This window comes from Sitophilus oryzae, unplaced genomic scaffold, assembly GCF_002938485.1.
Source record: "Sitophilus oryzae breed Bouriz unplaced genomic scaffold, Soryzae_2.0 scaffold_1518_pilon_pilon, whole genome shotgun sequence".
Lineage (NCBI taxonomy): Eukaryota > Metazoa > Arthropoda > Insecta > Coleoptera > Curculionidae > Sitophilus > Sitophilus oryzae.
This window is the reverse complement of record NW_022146190.1, coordinates 1,385,096-1,408,064: the sequence shown is the minus strand read 5'-3', so window position 1 is coordinate 1,408,064 and position 22,969 is coordinate 1,385,096. Positions and strand designations below refer to the sequence as shown.

Genomic DNA, 22,969 nt, shown 5'->3' with positions numbered 1-22,969 from the left:
GCACTTTTTAAAAATATAGAGAGTTATATACAGGGTGTCCCCAAAAAAGTTACATATCAAAGTTATGTTTTTTGTAATGGAATATCCCATATATTAATTGATTTTCGGATTCTGGGAGAAAAATAAAGGTAAGTTTTATAAGAGAAGTATATGACTAAAATGTAAGGTTTTTGACATATTTAACATTTTCTAGAAATAAAGAACAATTTTTAAATTGCAATATAAACTACCTAAATTGGAATTTACTCGGTATAGCCTAATATGTAGTTAAATTACCTATTGTATTTTAAATCAAATTAAAACTTGATCCAAAAAGTTATACAGGGTGAGACAAAATTAATATTGAACATCGGTCACCTTTAAAAGCATGTTACTCTTTTATTTTAAATGAAACACCCAGTATATTATTCCGATATTCAATGGAGAATTAATGTCTCTTCAAAATACTATTAAGGTTGCCTACCCCTCAAACAAAGATCTTCCTAGATTCATTGTGGCTCTATGTGTGAAGTTACTTCAACATAGCTACCTAGTTAGTCCAACTTTAACATTGTCGCGCACACGATAGAGAGAGAACGCATTCGGCGGAAGAGAGATGCAGTTACGGTACGACAAATCTGATTAAAGCAAATTTGTGTGCTGTCCACTGCGCAACGAGGGGCGTCTCTTATTTTATATTTCTCACGTCTCTAGCTATACTTGTTAAGTTGTATATGCTTCTTTAATAAAACTCACCTTTATTTTTTTCATAGAATCCGAAAATCAATTAATATATAGGGTGTTCCATTAGAAAAAACACAACTTTGAAGCGTAACTTTTTTTGGGGACACCATGTATAATTCTATATATTTTTATAAAATGCTTTCAGTTAACCTACATATTCTGCTGCCAAAATTTCATTTCGATATAAACTACCGTTCTCCTTGGAGCTTCCGCGACGTATGAGAGGCGCCACCATTTACTATAAGAGTAGTTTGGTTGTGAGTATTGATTTTCGTAAAGAACAAATAAAAATAAACAATTGTTTAAATATTTATTACCGGAATTTTTTGTCAATTATAAATTTTCTATCAATTTATTAATTTTTATATAACCTTCTTGGCATTTTTACATATCGATACAACTAGTTCTTGAGCTTTTTTGCTTAGGTCTTTAATAATACGATTTCTTTCTTTTAGGTTACTTTTCAAGAACGTTTTACTGGTTTTATATATCTTTTCGAGGGATTTGTCTTTTTTGTTCAATATTTCGCATGCGTACTCGTAGCTTTTTTTCAGTTGATTTTTATGTTCCACTTCTTTGTCTTTGAGAAATTTCCAAGCGTCCATTTCTGTGGAATAAATGTTCTTTGTGACATCTTTATAAAATATTTCAATTTTCTCAATAGAATGTTCGTCTATTTCGGTTTGTAGCAATGCCACGATGTCGCATTTTAAGAGGTCCAAAATCACGTTAATACGATCTTTTACCTCGTTGTGTATTTCCTCCGAAAAGTTTATTGCTTCGTTTGTAATACGATCGAATTCTTTTTGGGTTTCCGATTTTAACTCTTCCACTATTATTTCGACTGGAGCCTGATGCATAATGTTATATTTTTAAATTAAACTTTTAAATTTTAGGGCTTATAAATTATTATAAATGGAATGTTCATTTTGACGTATTAGTACTGTCAGGTTTTATTCAACCTAAAAATATCATCTTTTTTACAGCTCTTCAAAAGTTATCTTTAGTTACTATGGATTTGAAAAACTTACTTTTTAATAGAAATAGAAATCTTGTGACAAAGAGATCCCCATGAATTAAGCTTGATTTTCATGCGTCCATTAACCATTGATACGATGGTCCGACGGCGCTCTGATTGGTCATAGCGTTTTAGTGCCACTTTTCATCCCTAATTTTTTTACTCCAGCCCGTCAACGAAGAAAAATCTGGCTGCCGGTAAACGTTGCGTTCCCTACTGCTCATTGAAAGAAGATCCTAAAGATCTTACATTTTTATTAGTCCTTTAAATTCTAGTATCGAATATAAACCGACCGACTCTCCGTTGCTCAGCGCGTAGAGGTTCCGCCTATCAAGCGAGGAGTCAGAGTTCGAGACCGGATCAGGGCAAAAACTCTTTTATTTTATTTTCGTTTATATTTTTATAGTAAAGTATTAAATAATTCTGGCGATTCAAATAAAACAAATATTTAATGCTTTACTATCAGAATATAAACGAAAATAAAATAAAACAGTTTTTGCCCTGACTCGGTCTCGAACTCTCGTGAATCCTCGGTTCGTAGTCGGAAACTATACACGCTGCGCTATGGAGACTTGTTCGATTTATATTCAATACTAGAATTTAACGGACAAAATAAAAAAAAAATATATAGGATCTTCTTCCGATGCGCAGTAGTGAACGCAACGGGTATCGGCAGCCAGATGGGCCGCATGCTGTTCCAGAGAGCTTAGTAATATATCCAGAGAGCTTAGTATAAATTATCAAAGAGCCAGCTTTCTTAAAATACTTTCTGGAGAACGTTGCTAGCTCTTAGACTATTATGTTTGGATCGAGATTTTCGAATATAAGAAGAGTATAATGCATTTATAATGTACTGAACAAAGAGAGAACAGTAAAAACGTTGCCAAACGTATGAAATAAATCGAGTAACTGTGCACATTGCTAAGAGACGTGGAAGGGGATAAGACTGTATAAATTGAAATATTGATATTCAGTACTTAGAACTTAGAACTCCTTAGAATTCTAGGGAACGGTATATATCATGCGTTCAGCTTCATGGTTTAATTACATCTCGTTATACTTTATTTGTTTATTTATTAACGAATCGTTGTTATATTTTCGTTATAACTTCTAAATTTTTAAACACAAGTTGGAAAAAATTAAACAACGACTGTAATATGCTCAAAAAACTTTTGGTAAAAATAAGTTGAACTGAGTTGGTGCTAGACGGTGATCGCGTTATTAGTATTCAAAAATCAATATCTCAAAATCCATTAGAAATAATTGATTATAGTTTGTTTTAAAACTTTTCTTAACGTGTCTGCTATATTTTTTTCGCAGACAGTATGTGAAAACCTTTAGAAATAGAAAAGTTACACGATTGCTGAAAATTGCTATGGATTTAAAAAAAAAATATCAAATAAATGGACGCGTTTTTAATTTTTTTGAACGGAAAAGAAACAAACCTGTCGAAATATTCTCATTTAAACATCTTATCAAAGTTCCGAGCAAAGTTCCGAACTTCAAAATAAGAAGAAGTAATATACCAAAAGTCCCCAGCCATAGACCTTGTGCGTTAGCCGTGAGGGGAGGGGGTAGGGGTGAAAAAGACCAGTTTAAAGGTTTTTTGTTATTATCTCGAAAACTAAGCATCCTAGCGAAAAAAAGTTCAAAATGAAAGTACAAAATGAAAGTAAATTTAATTGTTCACAAAAAAGGTTCTATTCATTTTTTCACTGTGAGCAGTAGTTAAGGGTGTATAATACTTTGAAAATACGAATAGGTGGAAAAACTGTGTATTGTGGAAGATTAACACAAACCAGATTTTTTTTATAAGTATATAAGTATTTAAGTTTATATATGGCAATGTCAAGTACTTTATTGTTCGAGTTCATCGTCAAAGTTATCATCATCGTCGTCGCCGTTGATGCCGATGATTGGAGGACCGTTGGTACACGAAGCGCGGCAAGTGCTGCACACAAGCGATCAGGGTATGCCCGCTTTACGGCTTCCGCAACCAGTCATGCACCCGCAAAATATATTACTTAAAACAGATTCTGGCGCAACTGGATCCGGGCTTGTGACAGGGGTGAAGAAGCCGTCCAACCCATTCAACCATCTCCAAGCAGTTGGTTCCTGCTGCTGATTTCCATACAGCCAGTGCTGAAGCTGCAGATGATAATTAATTCGTTGTTGGGCATTACAGTAATACAAAATAAATGTTAAGGTAAACAAAGCATATATTGACACAAACCTGCAAATAAACTCTGAGGGAGTGCTGGCGAGCAGCGCCTCTAGTAGGTGGAAGTGCCGCAAAATCGGGCCTTGGCTTTGTTAGCGCTTTAACAAAGGCCTGGTGTCGTACCCGGCTCAGGTCTGCTCCTTTTGGGGCCTGGTACAATCTCAAAAAAAGCAATTCTCCTGCATCAACCTAACCCTAACGTGTCCTGTGTTGCTAAGGGATCAGAGAAGACTTTGTAAATGTCTCTAGTGTCAGTCCTCTAGTGTCTAGTGTCCTCCTCTTCAGCCTTTAAAAATTCTTTAACCACCCCTCCCTTGCTCTTGTTATAAATAGCGGAGGTAGTATCACAACCGCTGTACGAATGGAGTAACAGAATGGTCTTCGCATATGGCAGCTTTTGGAGGTTGGCGACATTATACCAACGTGACTCCACCTTTCCCCTGCTTGGCTTAAAGAAAAGCATCTCTTTCTCAGAGGGGGTTAATGCAATAAGCAACACCAACAGGTCTATATCCTCCCCTATGACTGTCACAGATTGATGCTGGTTAGCTGCCTGCAAACCACAAACCACGCTTACGATTTTGGTATTAGCGTCTCCTGTGGCTACTACTGCTATTAGTCCTTGAGCTTCATTTTTTTTGCAAGAAAGTTGATAAGCCTGGTTAATGGTTAATAAGATGCCTCTCGCAAAACAAACTTTATTTTTCTGTTGAAATTAGGTTATATGATCCTTGAACAACAAAAACATGGTTTTTAATAATTTTCGCATTTTGAAAGTATCATACACTCTTCATTACCGCTCCTAGCAAAAAAATGAATAGGACCTTTAACGCACAAGGTCTATGGCTGGGGACTTTTGGTATATTACTTCTAAGGGTCAACCCTACCACTTAAAATAATAATTTCTTTGACACTATTTTTTTCCGAATTGCGGTCTTTTTTGGTGTTCGTTTCCTGGCCTATGATTACTGGCGTATTTTTCATTATAAAAGAAATGGCCACACTAACGATATTCTATAACTCGATTTCAGATGTCCAGAAATATATCTAATGATTTTATGTAGTTATCTTTCCGGAAAAAAAAAAGAATTAAAAATAAACGCCTGTCGACCGTGATTTTACTACACTAGATGTGACAACGTCGCAACCGCATACCGTTGCATTTTTCTCACTCCGACTTAGTAGGATCTTTAAGCGATTCACTTCCACACATGTAAATACCGACCGAAAGAGTAAGAGTTGCTAGCACAGTATATCTGATATACTATAAGAGTATTTAGTATTGATTTTTTCATAAAGAATAAATAAAAATAAACAATTGTTTAAATATTTATTACCGGAATTTTTTGTCAATTATAAATTTTCTTCGTTAATCAATTTATTAATTTTTATATAACCTTCTTGGCATTTTTACATATCGATACAACTAGTTCTTGAGCTTTTTTGCCTAGGTCTTTAATAATACGATTTCTTTCTTTTAGGTTACTTTTCAAGAACATTTTACTGGTTTTATATATCTTTTCGAGAGATTTTTTGTTCAGTATTTCGCATGCGTACTCGTAGCTTTTTTTCAGTTGATTTTTGTGTTCCACTTCTTTGTCTTTGAGAAGCCTCCAAGCGTCCATTTCTGTGGAATAAATATGCTTTGTCACATCTTTATAAAGTCTTTCAATTTTCTCAATAAAATGTTCGTCTGTTTCGGTTTGTAGCAATGCCACTATATCGCATCTTAAGAGGTCCAAAATCACGTTTATACGATCTTTTACCTCGTTGTGTATTTCCTCCGAAAAGTTTATTGCTTCGTTTGTAATACTATCGAATTCTTTTTGGGTTTCCGATTTTAACTCTTCCACTATTATTTCGACTGGAGGCTGATGCATAATGTTATATTTTTAAATTAAACTTTTAAATTTTTTGACTTGTGAATTATTATAAATAGAATGATCATTTTGACATATTAGTACTGTCAGGTTTTATTCAACCTAACTTTTTTACAGCTCTTTAAAAGTTATCTTTAGCGGGCCAATAATACCCAAATATTTACACACTTTAACTTATAGTTAAAAATGTGTCGAGCAGAGCACTTAGAGCAGTTTTTCGCTTGTTTAACAATATTTTATGTTTTCAGTATTGTTAAACAACCCAGAACTCACCACGGAGAGATAATTACTCGGCGAGTACCATCCCACCCTGTGACGACTTTTCTGTCGTTACCCAAATAGAATGAAAAAAGAATCCGTTGCTCAGGGTTAGAGGAAAGCTGGGTTCGTAGGTAAGGCTTCTGACTCACAGTGACTTTCTAATGTTGTTAAATATTAAAATAAAAAATGATAATATATAGGCTGCAGAGATTTTAATATTGATGTTAAGAATTCAAATAGGTATGGTCAAAGACAGTGAAAAGGGCGCCACTTACTTTGTTTATGAGAGTGGTAAAGTAAGAAACCAAAAAAAAAAATACGATATCAAAGATAGCTAAAATAAAGTAATCAACAGCATTAAGGGTCTATTATGTTTATCAGGAATAAAAGTCAGAAATAACTATCCTACATTAAACATTTATTGAAAACGAACACAAGTATTATCAATTAGTCACAGTGATCCCAATAAAACCGCAAGTTATTTTAAATAGAATTGAATTTAGTAACTGTATTCTTTGAACTAAGTAAGCTACTTAATAAAAACAGGTGAAATTTATGTATGTCTCAATACGATGATGTTTCGAAACATGTCGTGTACAAAAACCTTTAAAATGAATACGTGTTAATAATTTTCATATAAAATATCATATAGTAAGTAAGAGTGTACTATACGAATCAAATTATAACTTATAACGTTAAATAAAAATAATTTTGACTACAATATGTGGGATAAATAGTGATAATTTACCAGGTTATTAAATCTGTTGTCTCAAAAATTATAAAATAAAACGCGTACCTTGTGTATCAAACTTAAGAGAGAGACTTATCTGTATATAGTTTCTTATGATGTAAACAGGTAGTTAGGTATTCTCCTGACTAACAGAAGTGGATGCAGATGACTATGGCAGGAGAAGTCTTCGATATCAGCCAAAAGAACGATTGTAATGTCAGGAACATTGTCTTAAGGTCTGCATAGGTCCATACAAAATGAAACTGGGTGAAACATACAATAATTACTGCATTATTACTGCATACCATGTGGTAATTACTGAGTACCATGTGGTAGTTTTACTGGTCTGAAAATCAGCTTTACATAAATATATTCAAACCATATGCCGATCCAAACCAGTAATTAAATACTCAAATAAACGAAGTAAAAAACGGAAATAAGGTGATCATTCCAAGAAGAAACCAAACAAATACGATCTATACTCTGAATTGCATACTTTACAAGGTTTTCAAATCTCCAAATCGGATACCCATGCAATCGAAATCGAAAAGTGGATGCAGAGTGCTTTTCACTGGAAAATTTGTCGGACGCCAAAACACGCGTCTTCCTCAGATCCAAATTCCCAGAAAAAAAAAGACCTTCTTCTCAGTTTCGAACTGTCATAAATGAAGTTTGACATCTAGCGAATAGATGCGCTAATAAAAATTAAATATCCGGACAAGTGAAATGCAATTAAGGAAGTTTGGCATATAGCGAATAGATGGCGCTAATAAACAAGACAAGTAAACTGTAAGAAATGAAGTTTGGTATCTTTGGCATCTAGCAAATAGATGGCGCCAATACTAAGAAATTTAAATAAAAATAGATTTTTAAATTCAATTTTATTAAAGGAAATAAAAAATGCTACAACCCTCCCTCATGCATTTATTTTGGCTCACTATTGATTGTAGTTTTTTTAACTCAAATTGTATAACATAAGTTTGCGTGAATCTATTTTTGTCTTTAGAAAACTATATCTCTTTTGTATGCCTACAACTGATAAAAATGCTTCGGTTACAAGTTTTATGAATCTCTCTACTGATTGAGTGTGACAGGGAAATGCAGCGATGTCGATGATTGTTTCAGAAAAACTAAAAATTATATTTTTCAAATCATCTACTCCCACAAGTTATTTCATTTTTCTTGCCAGTCGATTAGATCAACATATAAAAGGTCGGATATTGCCTGAACGATTGTGTTGAGTTTTTGCATTTATAATGCGGCGAAGAGCAAGCCCTCTTGTATGGGGACCAGTGTCATGTAGCATGCATATCAGAAGATTTACAGGATGGACAAAATAGTAATTTCTTTGTATGACAGGGTCTATAACACTTTTTAAATATTGCTCTAGGTATCGGCTACGTTTTATTGTTTCTAAAACATGTTTGGCACCATTTACACATGAAGAGTTGCATTTAATTTGAAACCATAAAGGAGCATAAACCTTGACAATAAATTTGGATAGTTCCTTTAATTATTGTAATGTTGGATTTTCGGTACTAACATAAAGACGTAAGGTGCGATTAGCCAAAGTGAGCCATCGAGAATGACTTAACTTTCCTGGGCTTCGGGTTAATAAATCTACAGAGCACTCACTTGTAGAAACCGCAACACAAATTTCATACAGATATTTCTTCACTCAAGAAAATCCACGTCTGGTAAATCACAGTCAATAATGGTACAGTTCACAACTGGCATATTTTCGCACTGTTGTATTTGATTTCATATAGTTCCTGCAAAAGCTTTTGGACGGTTTGACCGTTGGAAGGTTTGACCGTCAAGCTTTTGAAAAAGATGCCCAAGAGGTAACTTATTAGCGTGAAGCTGGCAGACCAATCTTTGTAAAGGGCGTCCTAATTTTAATTCTAATTGAGAAATTGCACCATTTTTTTTCCTGTATTCACCACGCTTCCGTCACCTCCTACTGCTACTAGTTCTTCTAGCTCATATTCATTACTTTCTAAGAAGTTTACAATACTTTGACAAAAATGCTTAGAGCCGATCCAGAACTGGGAACTGTGTGAACTAAAGAAATATGTTCTTCAAGTACAGTTCTTCTGTGGGACTTGCCTTCAATACTTTCAATAACATAGGTTTTATCTTTCCTTCCGTCAAAATAAATGGCCTTCAAAGTTTCCGAAGAGTTTTGCTTAAAACTGTTTCTTGTTTGCTCCCGTGCTATTCTCAGCTTATAACGAGAGATCTATAACGGTTTTTTTATCCTCTTTGGTGACAATTCCAAGGTCCTGTAGCACTGCCGTTGCCACTGCTGCTGCAGATCTATCTGATAGTCCATAGCGGTCACAAACTTTAGCCAGGGTCGGAAGTTTACAAAAATTTTTGTACTCTGGATTTTTCTCTTGATACTGTCATAGGAAGTGGAAGGCAATTCATGATCAATTTCTATATCTGTCGATGACTTTCGCTTTCTTGATAAATTGATGTTGCTTTCATGTTGGATGGATTGTTGTAGTTCTTTCCGTTCTATATCTTTTTTCCGTTGTGCTGGCCTTGTTTATCAGCTTTGAGGTTTCCATTATGTCAATTTTCCCAATAACCATTTTTCTAAGCCCCCTCTGATCTATCAAAAAAACCTGTTCATTTTTAGGTACCTTTTTTTTTCCTTTTCGCAAGAACATTGATCAAAAAATTCGCATTTGCATGCGCTGATATCAAACAGGCAAGTATTCTCGGTTTGATTTTTTTTTCAATTTTTAACAGCCGGTAGAGGGCAGAAGACGTGATTTATTCAAAAAATTTTAAATAAACTTTTTTATCAACATTACTAAAGGTAATATTTGGAAGGTATTCCAAATCGATTTTTCAAAAAAAAATTATCATTTTTTAAGGGCTGGTAGAGGGCAGAAGATATGATTTTATTAAAAAGTTGTAGTAACACTGTTTTTTATCAACATTACCAAAATCAACTTTTCGTAGGTATTCCAAGTCGATGTTTTAAAAATTTTAAAATTTTTGGATTTACGATCCACCCTACTGTTCAGCCATCGTTCACCGTTACGTCATACGTCATCATTATATGTTAAATATAAGTTTTAGGGATGTCTGAGATTAGTTCATATTGTTTAGAAGATTTTAAGTACGTTTCTATATTGATTGAGCGAGTTCCGTTTTTTTTGGCATTTATTAATTTTTTGGACTGTAATGCCGAGACCCCATTAGCTAACACACCACGCCACGCGATGCCATGCTACCCCACGTCGTGAAAATATGTGCGTATGTTTTTCCATTTAATTAAATGTATTGCGTACACACTAGGCAACACGCCACGCCACCCGACGTCATAACACGCTATCACACGTGTGATGAGCGATTCTTCAGTTCCAGATAGTGATGGGAATACCGGTTCCACATGAGTCGCGTTACAGTAGCGACCGTTCCAGAAAAATACCGCGACAAAATACCGCTATTTTGAAATCGAGGTTCTGACTTCCACAGTGTCGGTCCTCGCTGATGCAGTATTTCTGGCATTAGTTACCTACTCTCAACCAATGTTGTCTGGTTCTTATAATTGTACCAGCTGTTAGAACCATTCGTGCCATGATCTTATGTACAACTGATATTCGAGATGGAGAATTACCCTCTATAAAACCGTCCCAGATACTGGCTTTTGTCAAAGCCTTGGGACTGTATGGGAGTATGTTACGGTTATATATTTTAAAGGGGAATTAATTTTCTTATATTTATTTTAATTGATATATCTTGACAAAATGGTGAATGTGGTGATTTATTATTTTGTTTATAACCTTGAAGATGGCACGTTAATAAAATATAACAATACATTTCTTAATACATATTAATTATTTATTTATTTTCTATTTACAAGTAAAGTAAATGTGCATTAACTTTAAATCATAATTTAACTTCATATTGTTGTATTTTTAGCCAAATGTAATATTTTGTAAATAATATCTTTGACTCGATCTTGAGGTATTATTCTTCAGGTTATGGAAGGGTAAATGCATCGTGTAAAGACTTCTTATTTATCTAAAATAACGTTAATTAAAGTAATATTAATAATAACCACTTTATATACTTACTTTTGGTATTTGTTTACTTCTGTTCAAGTGGAAATATTCATTGCATTTTGTTAGTTGTTTGGTTGCTACAAAGGGAAACCATATTATATTAATTATATTATACGAAACGATGTACATACCTTTTTAATAACAATAATACCTTCAATAATTATTATTAATAAATAATCTGATTGTGATTTTTGTTTAGATTAATTAATTTGTGGTTAGGGCAGAAACGTCAAATCATCAACGGGTCTAACGGTGTTGCCAGCTTCTTGAAGTTTTCTTAAATCATATTTCACCTCATTCATATTTAGTCTCTAAATAATTAATTTTAGCATTTAACTTATTTTAATACTTTTATTTATTAATGATCTTAAACTCTTATCAATTGTATCTAGTTGTAATTGCATTTAACTTATTATTATTGTTTGATTTATTATTAAGTTTCTTTTATTATCGGATTACTCCTGGCAACATTGGTACTTAACTGGTTGCGGATGTACCTAGGGATTTTATAGCTAAATTTATATCAGGAGGGGGTTTCGATATTAAAATTCCAAGCGCCCACCTGTCTGGTGATTTCCTTTTCTTTTCTTTTCGGCACGCTGGCAGTGAAGTCACGTTTTGAGTTGAAAAATCCTTTCATTTGATTTTGGGAAAGGTTAATAATTCTCTACGTTTAATTGATATTATTTATATCATACAGCTACGGCTGGATTGAGACGAAACTAATAGCGTTGCATTTTTTGTATTATTTCCAAGGAAATCGCCCGCAGTTTGGGTAAGTTAATTTTGGTTTATTAATTATCACGTGGGACAAATTTTTATTGGGTTAATTTTAAATTAGGCACCTTGGTTTGGTTTTTCTTTTTACGCACCAACTTGATTCCACGACGGTTTTCACGACTGGCTAGCGAGGTTCCTGTTCAAACCAGTTGATCAGCTAAGGGGAAGCCACGTGGTTGGGCCTTCTGGTTGTGCGGCAGATCCTGGCGTAGGGGATTTTTGGGACCCTTACGAATAAAAGCTAAGTACCAAACTCTTTATTAGCTCCCTCTCGTTCCTGCGTACTTAATAAATATTGTCCTATTTTTTTTGTTGCTTCTGATTAGTTTTAGTAAAGACCATATATTTAGTAATTTAAGTATCATTTATATCGTGGGTACCCCGTTTTTTATTTATATTAAATTTTAGTAGAGTAGGTAATTTTTTTTTGTCTAGGTTACACTAACTGGTCATCTAACGGGTAACCAGTATTATCAATTGTTGCAAATATTTAATTTATAATATAGTCATTTTAATTTCCCTATATTATTGTTATAATTATTTAAACCATTTTAAATTGTATTGTTTCAAATGATGAGCTACCCTACTCTGAATAAACGTCTGTCTTGTTAATCTGTGTTTTATTGTGTAATTACATTGAACTAAAATTTGGTGTTTTATATAGGTACAATTTTGAACCCACCTCCCAAACGGGAAGGTAGCAAGTTATAACTCAAGAAAGGGGGAGACGATAGATCTGTAAAGTCGCAGTGATTAACCCCCCTCCCACTCATTTCTACATTCTACCACCTCAAAATACATTTTGCTGAGATTTATTGCCTTTCCACCCACCTTTTTTAAAAACTGCAACTACTCCTAACCTTGCCGTTATCTCTGTGCCCGTGTAAATTAATAAACAATTTCATAGACAAATTTGTAACCAATACAGGATGACTAGAAGAATTTATGACAGTGGCAATACGTTAGGTTTCAATTTTAGAAATTAAACTATTAATAAAATAAAAAATGACCTATTCTCTAAACTGACGTTGTTTTTATTATTTAAGCACGAATAGATTGACTTAAAATATGTACATGCATTTATTGGTATTCAATACTTTTTATTCTCCATCTATTCAGAGTGAAAAATTTTTATTTTTTTCAATAACAATTTAGATTTATATTCTTCTGATCCACGTTATAACCGCTGCAATTTTAAAAAAAAAGACATTTGTAAGATAATTACATTTTTCTATCTTTTGTTCTTAAAATGTATTTGCTTTAAAAATCTAAACAATAAAAAAATGACATAATTAGAATCATTATCCCGGATAAATACATATATGCTAAAATTTTTATCTAGATGTATGTTTTTATCTACATATATTTCTTACTCGTGGAAAATTTAGAAGTAATAAATTAATGTTCATGTCAGGTAATCATTCTTATTTTATTCCCGTATATGTTAGTAAAATGTAATTTTTCTTCTCTAGATCATATTACTCTAATTAGGATTTTATTTTTAATCAATTGAGAGTGGCTTTACAAGTTTCCGTCTTTTTTTCAATCATATTTTCTTCTTTATTTATTCTTATTTTTGTAAAAAGTTTATTTACCTAACATGTATTTATTATCAATCATATACTAGAATACACTACTTAATTTATTTGAATTTAATAGAACGCCTATGGAGAGCGGTATTTACTTTATAGAAAACGGCCCTATATTTTTTAAAATTTTCGATGCTGAGAAATACAAAAATAAAATAATACTATAGTTAGTTGCTTGCGAAATTGATTACCTGTCGCCATAATGCTTTTGTTCATTATGTTGCGGGAAGTAGCATTATATTTTAATTTTCAAAGAAATATCAAAGAATGACGTATTGTCTTTAGCGGCTCATATTTATGTGTATTGCAACATAATATATTTAATGTTAAAATCAAGAACAAAGTCCAAACCACTGTCAAAAAAATTCTTTATTGGTTTCGGCAATTCCAGCCATCATTAGACTCTATAAACAATAAAACTGATATAAATGTATAAAAGCAAATAACATTTTTATTTTATTTTATTTGCTTTTATGTTTCATCTTTCTAACTATTTTATACCATGCTTAGAACATACCAAATATCGCTATTTCGAAAGTTACGTAGCGACGGGAGCACCAACGCCAATAGTTACCGACCAAATCGCAACAGGCGAAAACGGAACCCTAGAAGCGCTCCAGAGACTGCTGGAACGAAGTACGTCGCCGCCGAGGTCAAGCGTCGATAATCAGTTACAGCAGTTACTTCTGTTCACGACAGGGAACTAAAACTCTAGGAGCGCGACGGCTGGAGCGAAGTAGGTCGCTGCCGAGGTCGAGCGTCGATGCCCAGTTACAGCAGTTACTTCTGTTCGCGACAGGGAACTACAACTCTAGGAGCGCGACGACTGGTGAGAACACGTCCCGATCGAAATCGCGCAGCGCTACGGACATACTAGTTCCAGATACTACTGTTGGCGACCGACAAAATCGCGACGGCTGGAGCTGAACACGTCGCTATACGGTTACTACGGTTCGAGCTAACTTCAAGAGCTATTATAAATAATTTATTTGCAAATTATAAATAATTTATAATTTTGTCGTCATTATGATCGTCGTTCTTCAGTAACAGGTTCCTGATTCATTGTGGAGCGCGACACGACGTTACAATAAAATACCGCTGTAAAATCGCGTTACGCAAATACTGACACATCACTAGTTCCAGATCTCACGGATGTGTGTTACGGCGTGTTGTTCCCAGCTTGCCTCTCTAGTCTCGCAGCTATCTACTTTTGTAGTTGATTCAACATCGGATATAACAAAATAGGTCCAGAAATAATCGGCAACAAAATATTGTTCTTATTAAATATCGATATTCGATCCTGAATATATTGGTGTACTGGTATTATCATTATAATCTAATATCGGTATGGGTATCGATACTTCTAGTATATTTTCGTAACCTTACTGATCACTTTTTTAACTCTAATAAAAATTTCAGGCGTGTTAACACGTGTCACAAAATGTATATACCCAGTCCCACGTCGCGTCGCAACACGTGGGATAGCGTGGCATCGCTTGGCATGGCATCGGGTGTTGGCTAATGGGATACCGGCTTAAGATCACACAAAGAAAAGTTACTTTTATATATTAGTATCTTCCAGTGGCGGCTAATTCGTTCTATATGTATTGTGTGGATATCAATTGGGTATTATTGTAAGAACCCGAAAAAAAATTAGTTTCCTATTAAATGTTATACTTAGATCCTCAGTTTGATTAACTCAAAACAAAAAGCAATTTCCAAGCAAGGATTACCAAGCCTTCGATATTTCATTACCACGCTCTTAGCGTATAATTACATCAATAATCTTACTCATCTCGACGGACGCCTGAGCGATTTCATTAAACGTATCAAGGTAATACCGTTCTTATGACGGCAATATTTCTTTTGCATGTGCCTCTTCGATAAAACTGATTACAGAATTACTCCGAGCAAAAACATACTTAACGTATGTTGTATTTTTAAACAGAATTTCCTAATATCTGATTCCTCAGCCGAATAAACAATTTTTTCAACAATCCAATTTTAGTTGAAAATATGTTTTGAATTGAGTAAGTGGTGGTTTCTCAATAACGGATGTATGAGCACGTGATCCTCGAAATACATATTATAATGCCTGTTTTTGAGAAAAAAACGGATTACTATCTATTACTACTACTTTTTAAAAAAGAGTCTAGGGCTGTTAGATGAAAAATTCCAGATTTAGGTAAGTTGTCCTGGACGCCTAAAATTTATTATAGATACTATCGCGGAAAGCGCCAATCAAATTATGAAACTATATAAAAATTATATAGCTTACAAAGTAAAAAAATACACACTTGCACTTAATATTATTCCATCAGATTTTTCGATTTAGCTTTATTCCTCTATTTCTAATTATTTCTCTTTATTTATGTATACAGGATAGTCCGAGTTGTATTCGGGAAACCTCCGTAGCATATTCTACAGATGAAAATAAGTAAAAACGCTCTTATAGATGTATGTCCTAAAATGCTTAGTTTCAGAGATACTGAAAAACGATTGTAAGGGAGAAACGCTTGCGGACCGGAAATCAACTTGAAGCGGAACTGAAAAACCTGGAAGACCCCATCCATAACCAGGAATGGGAATCCCCCAATGGTCTAAGACACTCGAAAAAGTTCCTCAGAACTTACGACCGAGAGATTTTCCTTGGTTTAAGTAAAAGCAATCTTCAGATTATCAAGGGGTTTCTAACAGGACACTGGCTCTTCACCGCATACCTCAGAAGATTGAAGCATAGAAACAACGACAACGGCAAATGCAGATTCTGTGGGGAAAATGGAGAAATACCAAAACACCTTGTCACTGAGTGCGCCGAGATGACAACCATTGGTACCATATACTTTGATACGACTGATGTCGAAGATGGAGAGCTGGCCTCTGTGAAGTTGTCTCAGATATTGGCTTTTGTTAAAGCCTGAGACTGTATAATCATACAGTCTCAGTACAATCAGTACAGTCTTTGTACAAAATATTGGAAAATTCATTTGAAAACATTTTACCAATTTTATATTTTATTCATTTGAGTTGGAGTGTTTAATATTGGTTAGAATGTTCAGGAGGGGGAAGGGTTAATCACCGCGACGTTACAGATCTATTGTGTGTTCCACTTTCTTGAGTTATATAGCTTCGTTATAACTCAAGAAAGTGGGCGTTAATCACCGCGACCTTACAGATCTATTGTGTGTTCCACTTTCATGAGTTATAACGGATTCGTTATAACTCAAGAAAGTGGCACCTCTTTATAACTCAAAAAAGCAGTTTTGAGTTATAACGAATCCGTTATAACTCATGAAAGTGGAACACACAATAGATCTGTAAGGTCGCGGTGATTAACCCCCCCCCCCTCTCCTGAACATTCTAACCAATATTAAACACTCCAACTCAAATGAATAAAATATAAAATTGGTAAAATGTTTTCAAATGAATTTTCCAATATTTTGTACAAAATTAATACGATATTGTGCACTGCACAACACTTGTGATTAGTGATGTTGGTAGCGAATATTTCCATTCGAATTTTGCAGGAAATTTCAGAAATTTCCGTAATGTTTGGTCCCAAAATCGCGAATATTCGCAAAAATCCGAATTTTGTAAGAAATTTCTTTTCAAAATTCAAGACATTGAACAAAAATTTAACGAAAGTGTATCAAGTATGCCTATTCTTACATAACTAAATTAAATATCACCAACAAACATCCTCAGTTTGTCAATAATAAAGAAGCCATTTTTACAGATGTAATAAATTATTGTGCCAAATCGGGTTTATGGGCTCTGGACTACTTTTGGATGTCAGTTAAAAATGTAAACTGTCTAAGTTGGTGGCAAGCAATGTCTAAAAATACTCAGTTGAAATATTTAGCTGTTGCTCTGCTGTCTTTACCAACGTCATCTGCAGCCACTGAGAGAAGTTTCAGTACTTACTGTTTTATCCATACTAAAAAAGGAATCGCTTAACTGCACACAGAGCCGGTAAAATAATGTTCGTAGCTCATAGCAATAAATTACTACTACAAAAACAAAAGGTGGATATGGAGCATGATATTCAACAACATGAAACTCCTCCAGAACCACTAGAACCCGTAGAGGTAGAGATCCATCCTTCAGAATCAGAAATCAGAACTAGATGATACATCAAATATATCTGATTTGGAAATAGAAACTGACGAAGACAGTACTACTACTACTATAATAACCTATGAAGATGGGACCAGCTCGGCGTCTGAAAGTATTTCGGAATAGTATAATTCAGTTATTTATATTTAACTTACTTACTTACTTTTTTTTAAATTTATATTTCGTGCTTTTTTATTTTTTTAAGTTCATAATCATAGTTCATGGTTTATGTACAAAGTACAAATGTTACCAAATGATTTTTGCTATGTGTTATGTTTATGACTTTTATGAGTTATGTATTGTTTATTAAAAGTATAACAACTAATATTATGTTTATCGTTTTTTTCCACTTACATGTTGGTATCAAATGTCTATCTAATTTATTCCTTTATTGTATCAACAAAAAATATGTAAAATTGTAAAATTTCCTAAAATTTCATAAATTTCCGAAAGTTTCGGAAATTTCCTGCAACAATCAAAAATTTCTGAAATATTAACATCACTACTAGTCATTATATTGGAAATACGTTCAATTTTTTAATGCGCATAGTAAGGTCCTCGGAAAGATCAGATCTATTGAACGTTTCATAATTGCAATAAATGTGACCTTTACGAGGGAATTACTTTGCGCATGCGTATTACAAAATTGAACGTATTTCCAATATAGGATTTCCATTTAGCCTGTTGTGATGAAGGAGACACCCTGTCTAATGCTAATCTTATGGCGTTGATATATCCACATAAGTATACTAAGGGTCGGTATTTCTGGTCTTGGCTGCCGGTTTTCATGTGTACGAAGAGTAATACGGTCAACACGCTTACTAAATTAAGATGTACTGAATAAAGACAGAAGGCGAGTATTTTCCCAAGCGCATCGAATCTAGCGTCAGATTAAGCAGTTTTGTAATAATTACTTCATATTTTTGCTCAATCCGACTTACTAGATTGCCATAACGACTCACTCCTATACATGTAAACGCCGACCCAACGGTTTGCTTGCCAGCGGGGTATAACATGATCACTGACGTAACTATCCGTGTTCGACGGTACACGCGCCCGGGTCCGCATGCCTTACAAATTCATAAGGTCTGTTCTCAGAAGAATCCCCGACTAGTCAGCACGTTTCTCATTGGTTAAAATGCGTAGAAACCTGATTGTTAGTTTGGTTTCTACACATTTCAACCAATAAGAAACGCGCTGACTAGTCAGGGATTCTTCTGAGAATAGGGCCATATTGAACAAATTTGTGTACTTTAAAATACAACCTACAACCAAAGAGTAGAAATTTGCTACAACTACACATATGCTTATTTTCTCATTATTCTAATTAATGAACATTACTCTTTTATTTTTGAAACTTCATTTTGGTTTATGAAACTTTATTTTTGTTCATTTCCTTACTTCTTACCACATAAAAAAACCGTGCTGCTTTAAATCTCAATTTGGTCGCAAATGTGCGTTGTGGAACAAATTTATGTGAATTTTGCTCAGTGTACGAGTACATGGAAGATACTTGAAAAGAGATGTTTAAAACCTAGATCTAGATAATATAGAACATTAAAAAGATTAAACCCTACGCATTGGTTATCTAGGAACGTTGCTCTGTTGGCTTCAAAATCTAGGGACGTCGATGTACAGGAACCGTTGAACATAATATTAACATCCAATTAGAAAACAGAAGTTGATGAAGACAAATCTATTAAAACATTAGAAATGTACAAAATAATATTTTTAGAAAGTACTATTTTAAATCTCTCCCAAATGTCTGAAAAACTATGCAAATGAAAAATAGTCAAAATGTCCTCGAAACAGTCGAAGATTTTTTCGATTTAATACATTTTACAAAAATATGGGTATAAGTTAATTCAATGTGACTTTAAAATTTTAGAGAAATCTGTACTTTCCAACTATTTCGATCCAGAATTAGAATAGGTAGCAAAGATGCTTCAGAACCTCCGTATTTAGAACAAATATCTTGGAGACATATCAGAAGATTTCCAAAATAATGTTTGTATTTAATAATTATTTATTTTTTTACCTATTTTATGCTTTATATTAGAACTATAGCAACTGGTTTTCTTTTAGAAAAATATATTTTATAATAATATAAAATGTTTCTCTTTTTATTAAAATATTAATAAAAATATTGTGGGGGCAAGGGGCCCAAAAATTTTTGAACACGGGCCCGCGACTTCCTCGCTACGTCACTTAATATGATCCACAAACTCCGGTATCAATAAGACCACTTTTCTTTATACAATTTTTGGCCATTTATTATTCGTATTATTTTGGCAGATAGGGTTTTATACTTATATTCTCAATTTGATTAACTCAAAACAAAAAGCAATTAATTAGCCAGGATTATCATATTCCAGACCGTGTTATTTAAGGGCCATCGATATCTCATTACGATGCTCTCAGGTTATAATTAAATCAATAATGTTACTCACCCCGCCGCCTGAGCGACTTCATTAAGCGTATCAAGGTAATATCCATCCTGCGACGGTAGGATTTCTTCTGCCTGTTCCTCTTGAGCTCCGATAAAAACCGATAACAGAATTACGCCGAGCAAAAACAGCGCACTTGCTTCTGACATTCTTTCGATAAGGTTCTCTCTGCTATATTCCCATCCGGTTGTCGTCGACGGCACACATTCACAGTTTTTCGTGGTGGTTAGAAATTGAGATTTCTTCTTTTAATCCGGCAAGGGTGCATTTTCGACGAACTTATATTCACTCACATTCTTGATTAATAAAATTCTTCTTCAATTCTACGTTTAAATAGCACATATTATACTGTATTTATAAGTATTAAATTAATAAAAGAATAAAATCTTGCTAAAAGATTGTTACTACTCTTGTTTGTGGGAATTGTTTGTCATCTGTATTGATTTTCCCTGACAAACGACTTCACAAAATACCGGGTGTTGCATCGTCGAGCGGGACATAGGAAATCCCATGTAAATTTTAATGGGGTCAATTATTGGCTTCCCTAATTATTTTAGAGAATAATTCTATTTAGGTTTATTGAAGAGCACTAAAACCCATATTCAAAAGAATAACTTTAGATATTTTTGATTAGCCCGTTTACGAGTTATCGCCGATTTCTTTTTAAATATTTCTCCTTTCTTATGGCTCTGTATTTACTTATGAGCACCAGTCAAGGTAAAAGATAACTGTCAAATGAAGTTGTCATTTCAGAAATGTATCTATTTAGTGCTTTATTATTATTATTATTAAAAACTCTTATCTATATCGAAAATATTTGCCATGAATTACACTACCGAAGAACAAGTATTGATGATTAAATGATATTATCAAGGAAATAGTTATGAAAAGGTGTCGGACATGTTTGCTGCTCTGTATCCAAATAGACCGATACTTGGAAAATCTACAATCGCAAGGAATATCCAGAGATTTGAGACCAAAGGTACCCTATGTGTATAAATGATACCGACTGGGAAGTTTTATTGTACGTGGAAGAGAACGATGGAAAGATCAGCAAAAGGAAACTTGAGGATGAGATAGGAATAGATCAGACTACAGCATTTCGAATTTTGAAACGACATAAATACTATTCCTTCAAATATGAAAAGCACCAAGAGTTACGAGATGGGGACGAAATACGGCGGCAGGCCTTTTGTTTTGATATGATGGAAAGAGCAAACACGGATAGGGAATTTTTAAAAAACATATGTTTCACTAACGAATGCACGTTTACCTTAAATAATGAACCCAATGTTCAAAATTATCGATATTGGAACAAAGAAAACCAACACAGGTTTATCGAAACAAGGACGCAATATCCACAGAAAGTAAATGTTTGGGCAGGGATATTCGGACACAATATTATCGGGCCATTATTTCTTACGCGAAATTTAACTGCAGAATATTATTTGGAACTACTCGAAAATCATATTTTACCTGCTTTACATGATGACGCTAGTGAAAATCAGGAAGTTTGGTACCAAAAGGATGACTACCCGGCACATAGTACCCTGGCTGTTCGGGAATATTTAGACAATAGTTTTAACGGAAACGTTATTGGCCTAAATCATACAGTAAATTGGCCAGCAAGGTCTCCTGATATTTCGCCAAATGATTTCTTTCTCTGGGCCATTTAAAAAACAGGATATACAAGGATAAAAAATACCCAAATCTAGACGAGTTAAAAAATGCTATTTCTGCCGAATGCAATAGAATTTCAGTTTACCAACTAGCGAATGTAAGAAGATAATTTTATGATCGCCTGGGTTATTGTCTAGCCGTCGATGGAGGAATATTTGAACATCTTCTTAAATCCTAAAGTTCTAACAATTTAATAGTACCTAAATTAACAAGTTATTGAATATTGTAATAATACTATAATTAACCTTGTAATTGATTAATTTATTTTACTTTAATTCATATTAATTTGTATTAAGATTTCCGATGCAGGAATGAGTTTTCAATAATAATAAAGCACTAAATAGGTAAATTTCTGAAATGACAACTTAATTTGACAGTTATTTTTTACCTTGACTGGTGCTCATAAGTAAATACAGGGCCATAAGAAAAGAGAAATATTTAAAAAGAAATCGGCGATAACTCGTAAACGAGGTAATCAAAAATATATAAAGTTATTCTTTTGAATGTGGGCTTTAGTGCTCTTCAATAAACCTCAATAGAATTATTCTCTAAAATTAGGGAAGCCAATAATTGACCCCATTAAAATTTACATGGGATTTCCTATGTCCCGTCCGACGATGCAACACCCGGTATATTAATTTTACAATTTCAATAATGTTAAAAATTTTGGCGTACTTTGATGTAATACATTATTTCGAATTATCCATGCTATTTGAAATTAAATTGGTAACAAAAAAATGCTACAAATAATTGATCTATTTCATTTGGAATAACAAAAGCAAATCTATTAATTAATTCTTAAAATAAAATCTTATAAAAAATTAATAGAGTTCATTGATCAAGGCAGTCTATATTTCTCTTTAAATAAGTAATACTACGAAAGACTTTTTTCTTTTTGCAATTATGGTAAAAATTCATAATTTCATGATTAATTTCATATGAAGTTAAAACAACAAGTATACAGTTAAAATCAGCATATTGAAATCGATTTATATGATATATCCTCATTAATAAAACACATTAATATATTTCTTACTTATACATACAGGGTCGCTGATGTATGGAAACGGTCAATTATTGGGTAAAATATACGAGGTACCGCAAAAAGTTAAATATAAAAGTTATAGGGTTTTTAAATATCTATTGGAAAGTATGCAAAGAAATCGAGGGACCCAGTCTTAATAACCAACCAAGAGACCTCTTCAAAAAAAATATATATTACAAGGGACTTTACAGCCAAAAATTAGGCAATCGAAGATCAAAATGGAACTCTAAGAACAAAAAAAAGAAGACATTATTGAGGTGTGAAAATCATATTGCGAAGAATTATACAAGGACAGTGAAGAATATAACAGTGAATAATATATAAGAATATAAGTTATATAAATAATAAAAGCCGTTAAAAAACCTGGATTAAACTGCTTCATCTGATCTGTAAT

General features: G+C 33.6%; 2 protein-coding genes across 12 annotated transcripts in view; both read right to left on the bottom strand.

The window, feature by feature from the left end:
• The window catches only part of LOC115878579 (collagen and calcium-binding EGF domain-containing protein 1-like), a 120,423-nt gene that overhangs the window by 85,653 nt on the left and 11,801 nt on the right, over positions 1 to 22,969 (bottom strand). For 6 of the 11 annotated variants that reach the window (XM_030895121.1, XM_030895117.1, XM_030895118.1 and 3 more), the window contains one exon: positions 19,854 to 20,173. In XM_030895121.1, coding sequence (XP_030750981.1) covers positions 19,854 to 19,999 — 146 coding nt within the window. In that variant the 5' untranslated portion in view covers positions 20,000 to 20,173. Of the gene's footprint in view, positions 1 to 19,853; positions 20,311 to 22,969 lie in introns of all 11 variants that reach the window. The other 5 variants (XM_030895119.1, XM_030895120.1, XM_030895123.1 and 2 more) reach the window with 3 other exon arrangements.
• Positions 1,040 to 5,909, bottom strand: LOC115878580. Its single transcript, XM_030895127.1, has 2 exons — positions 5,822 to 5,909; positions 1,040 to 1,562 (listed from the first exon to the last, which is right to left on the bottom strand). Exons 1-2 carry the CDS (start codon positions 5,840 to 5,842, stop codon positions 1,086 to 1,088), a joined length of 498 nt encoding a protein of 165 aa, XP_030750987.1. The 5' UTR covers positions 5,843 to 5,909; the 3' UTR covers positions 1,040 to 1,085.

Excerpts from the sequence above, each read along its gene's own strand:
- LOC115878580 (XM_030895127.1), bottom strand. The coding sequence starts at position 5,842 with ATGCATCAGCCTCCAGTCGAA. Across the intron at positions 1,563-5,821 it reads TGCATCAGCCTCCAGTCGAA|ATAATAGTGGAAGAGTTAAA; the intron begins ATAATAGTGGAA and ends GCTCCAGTCGAA.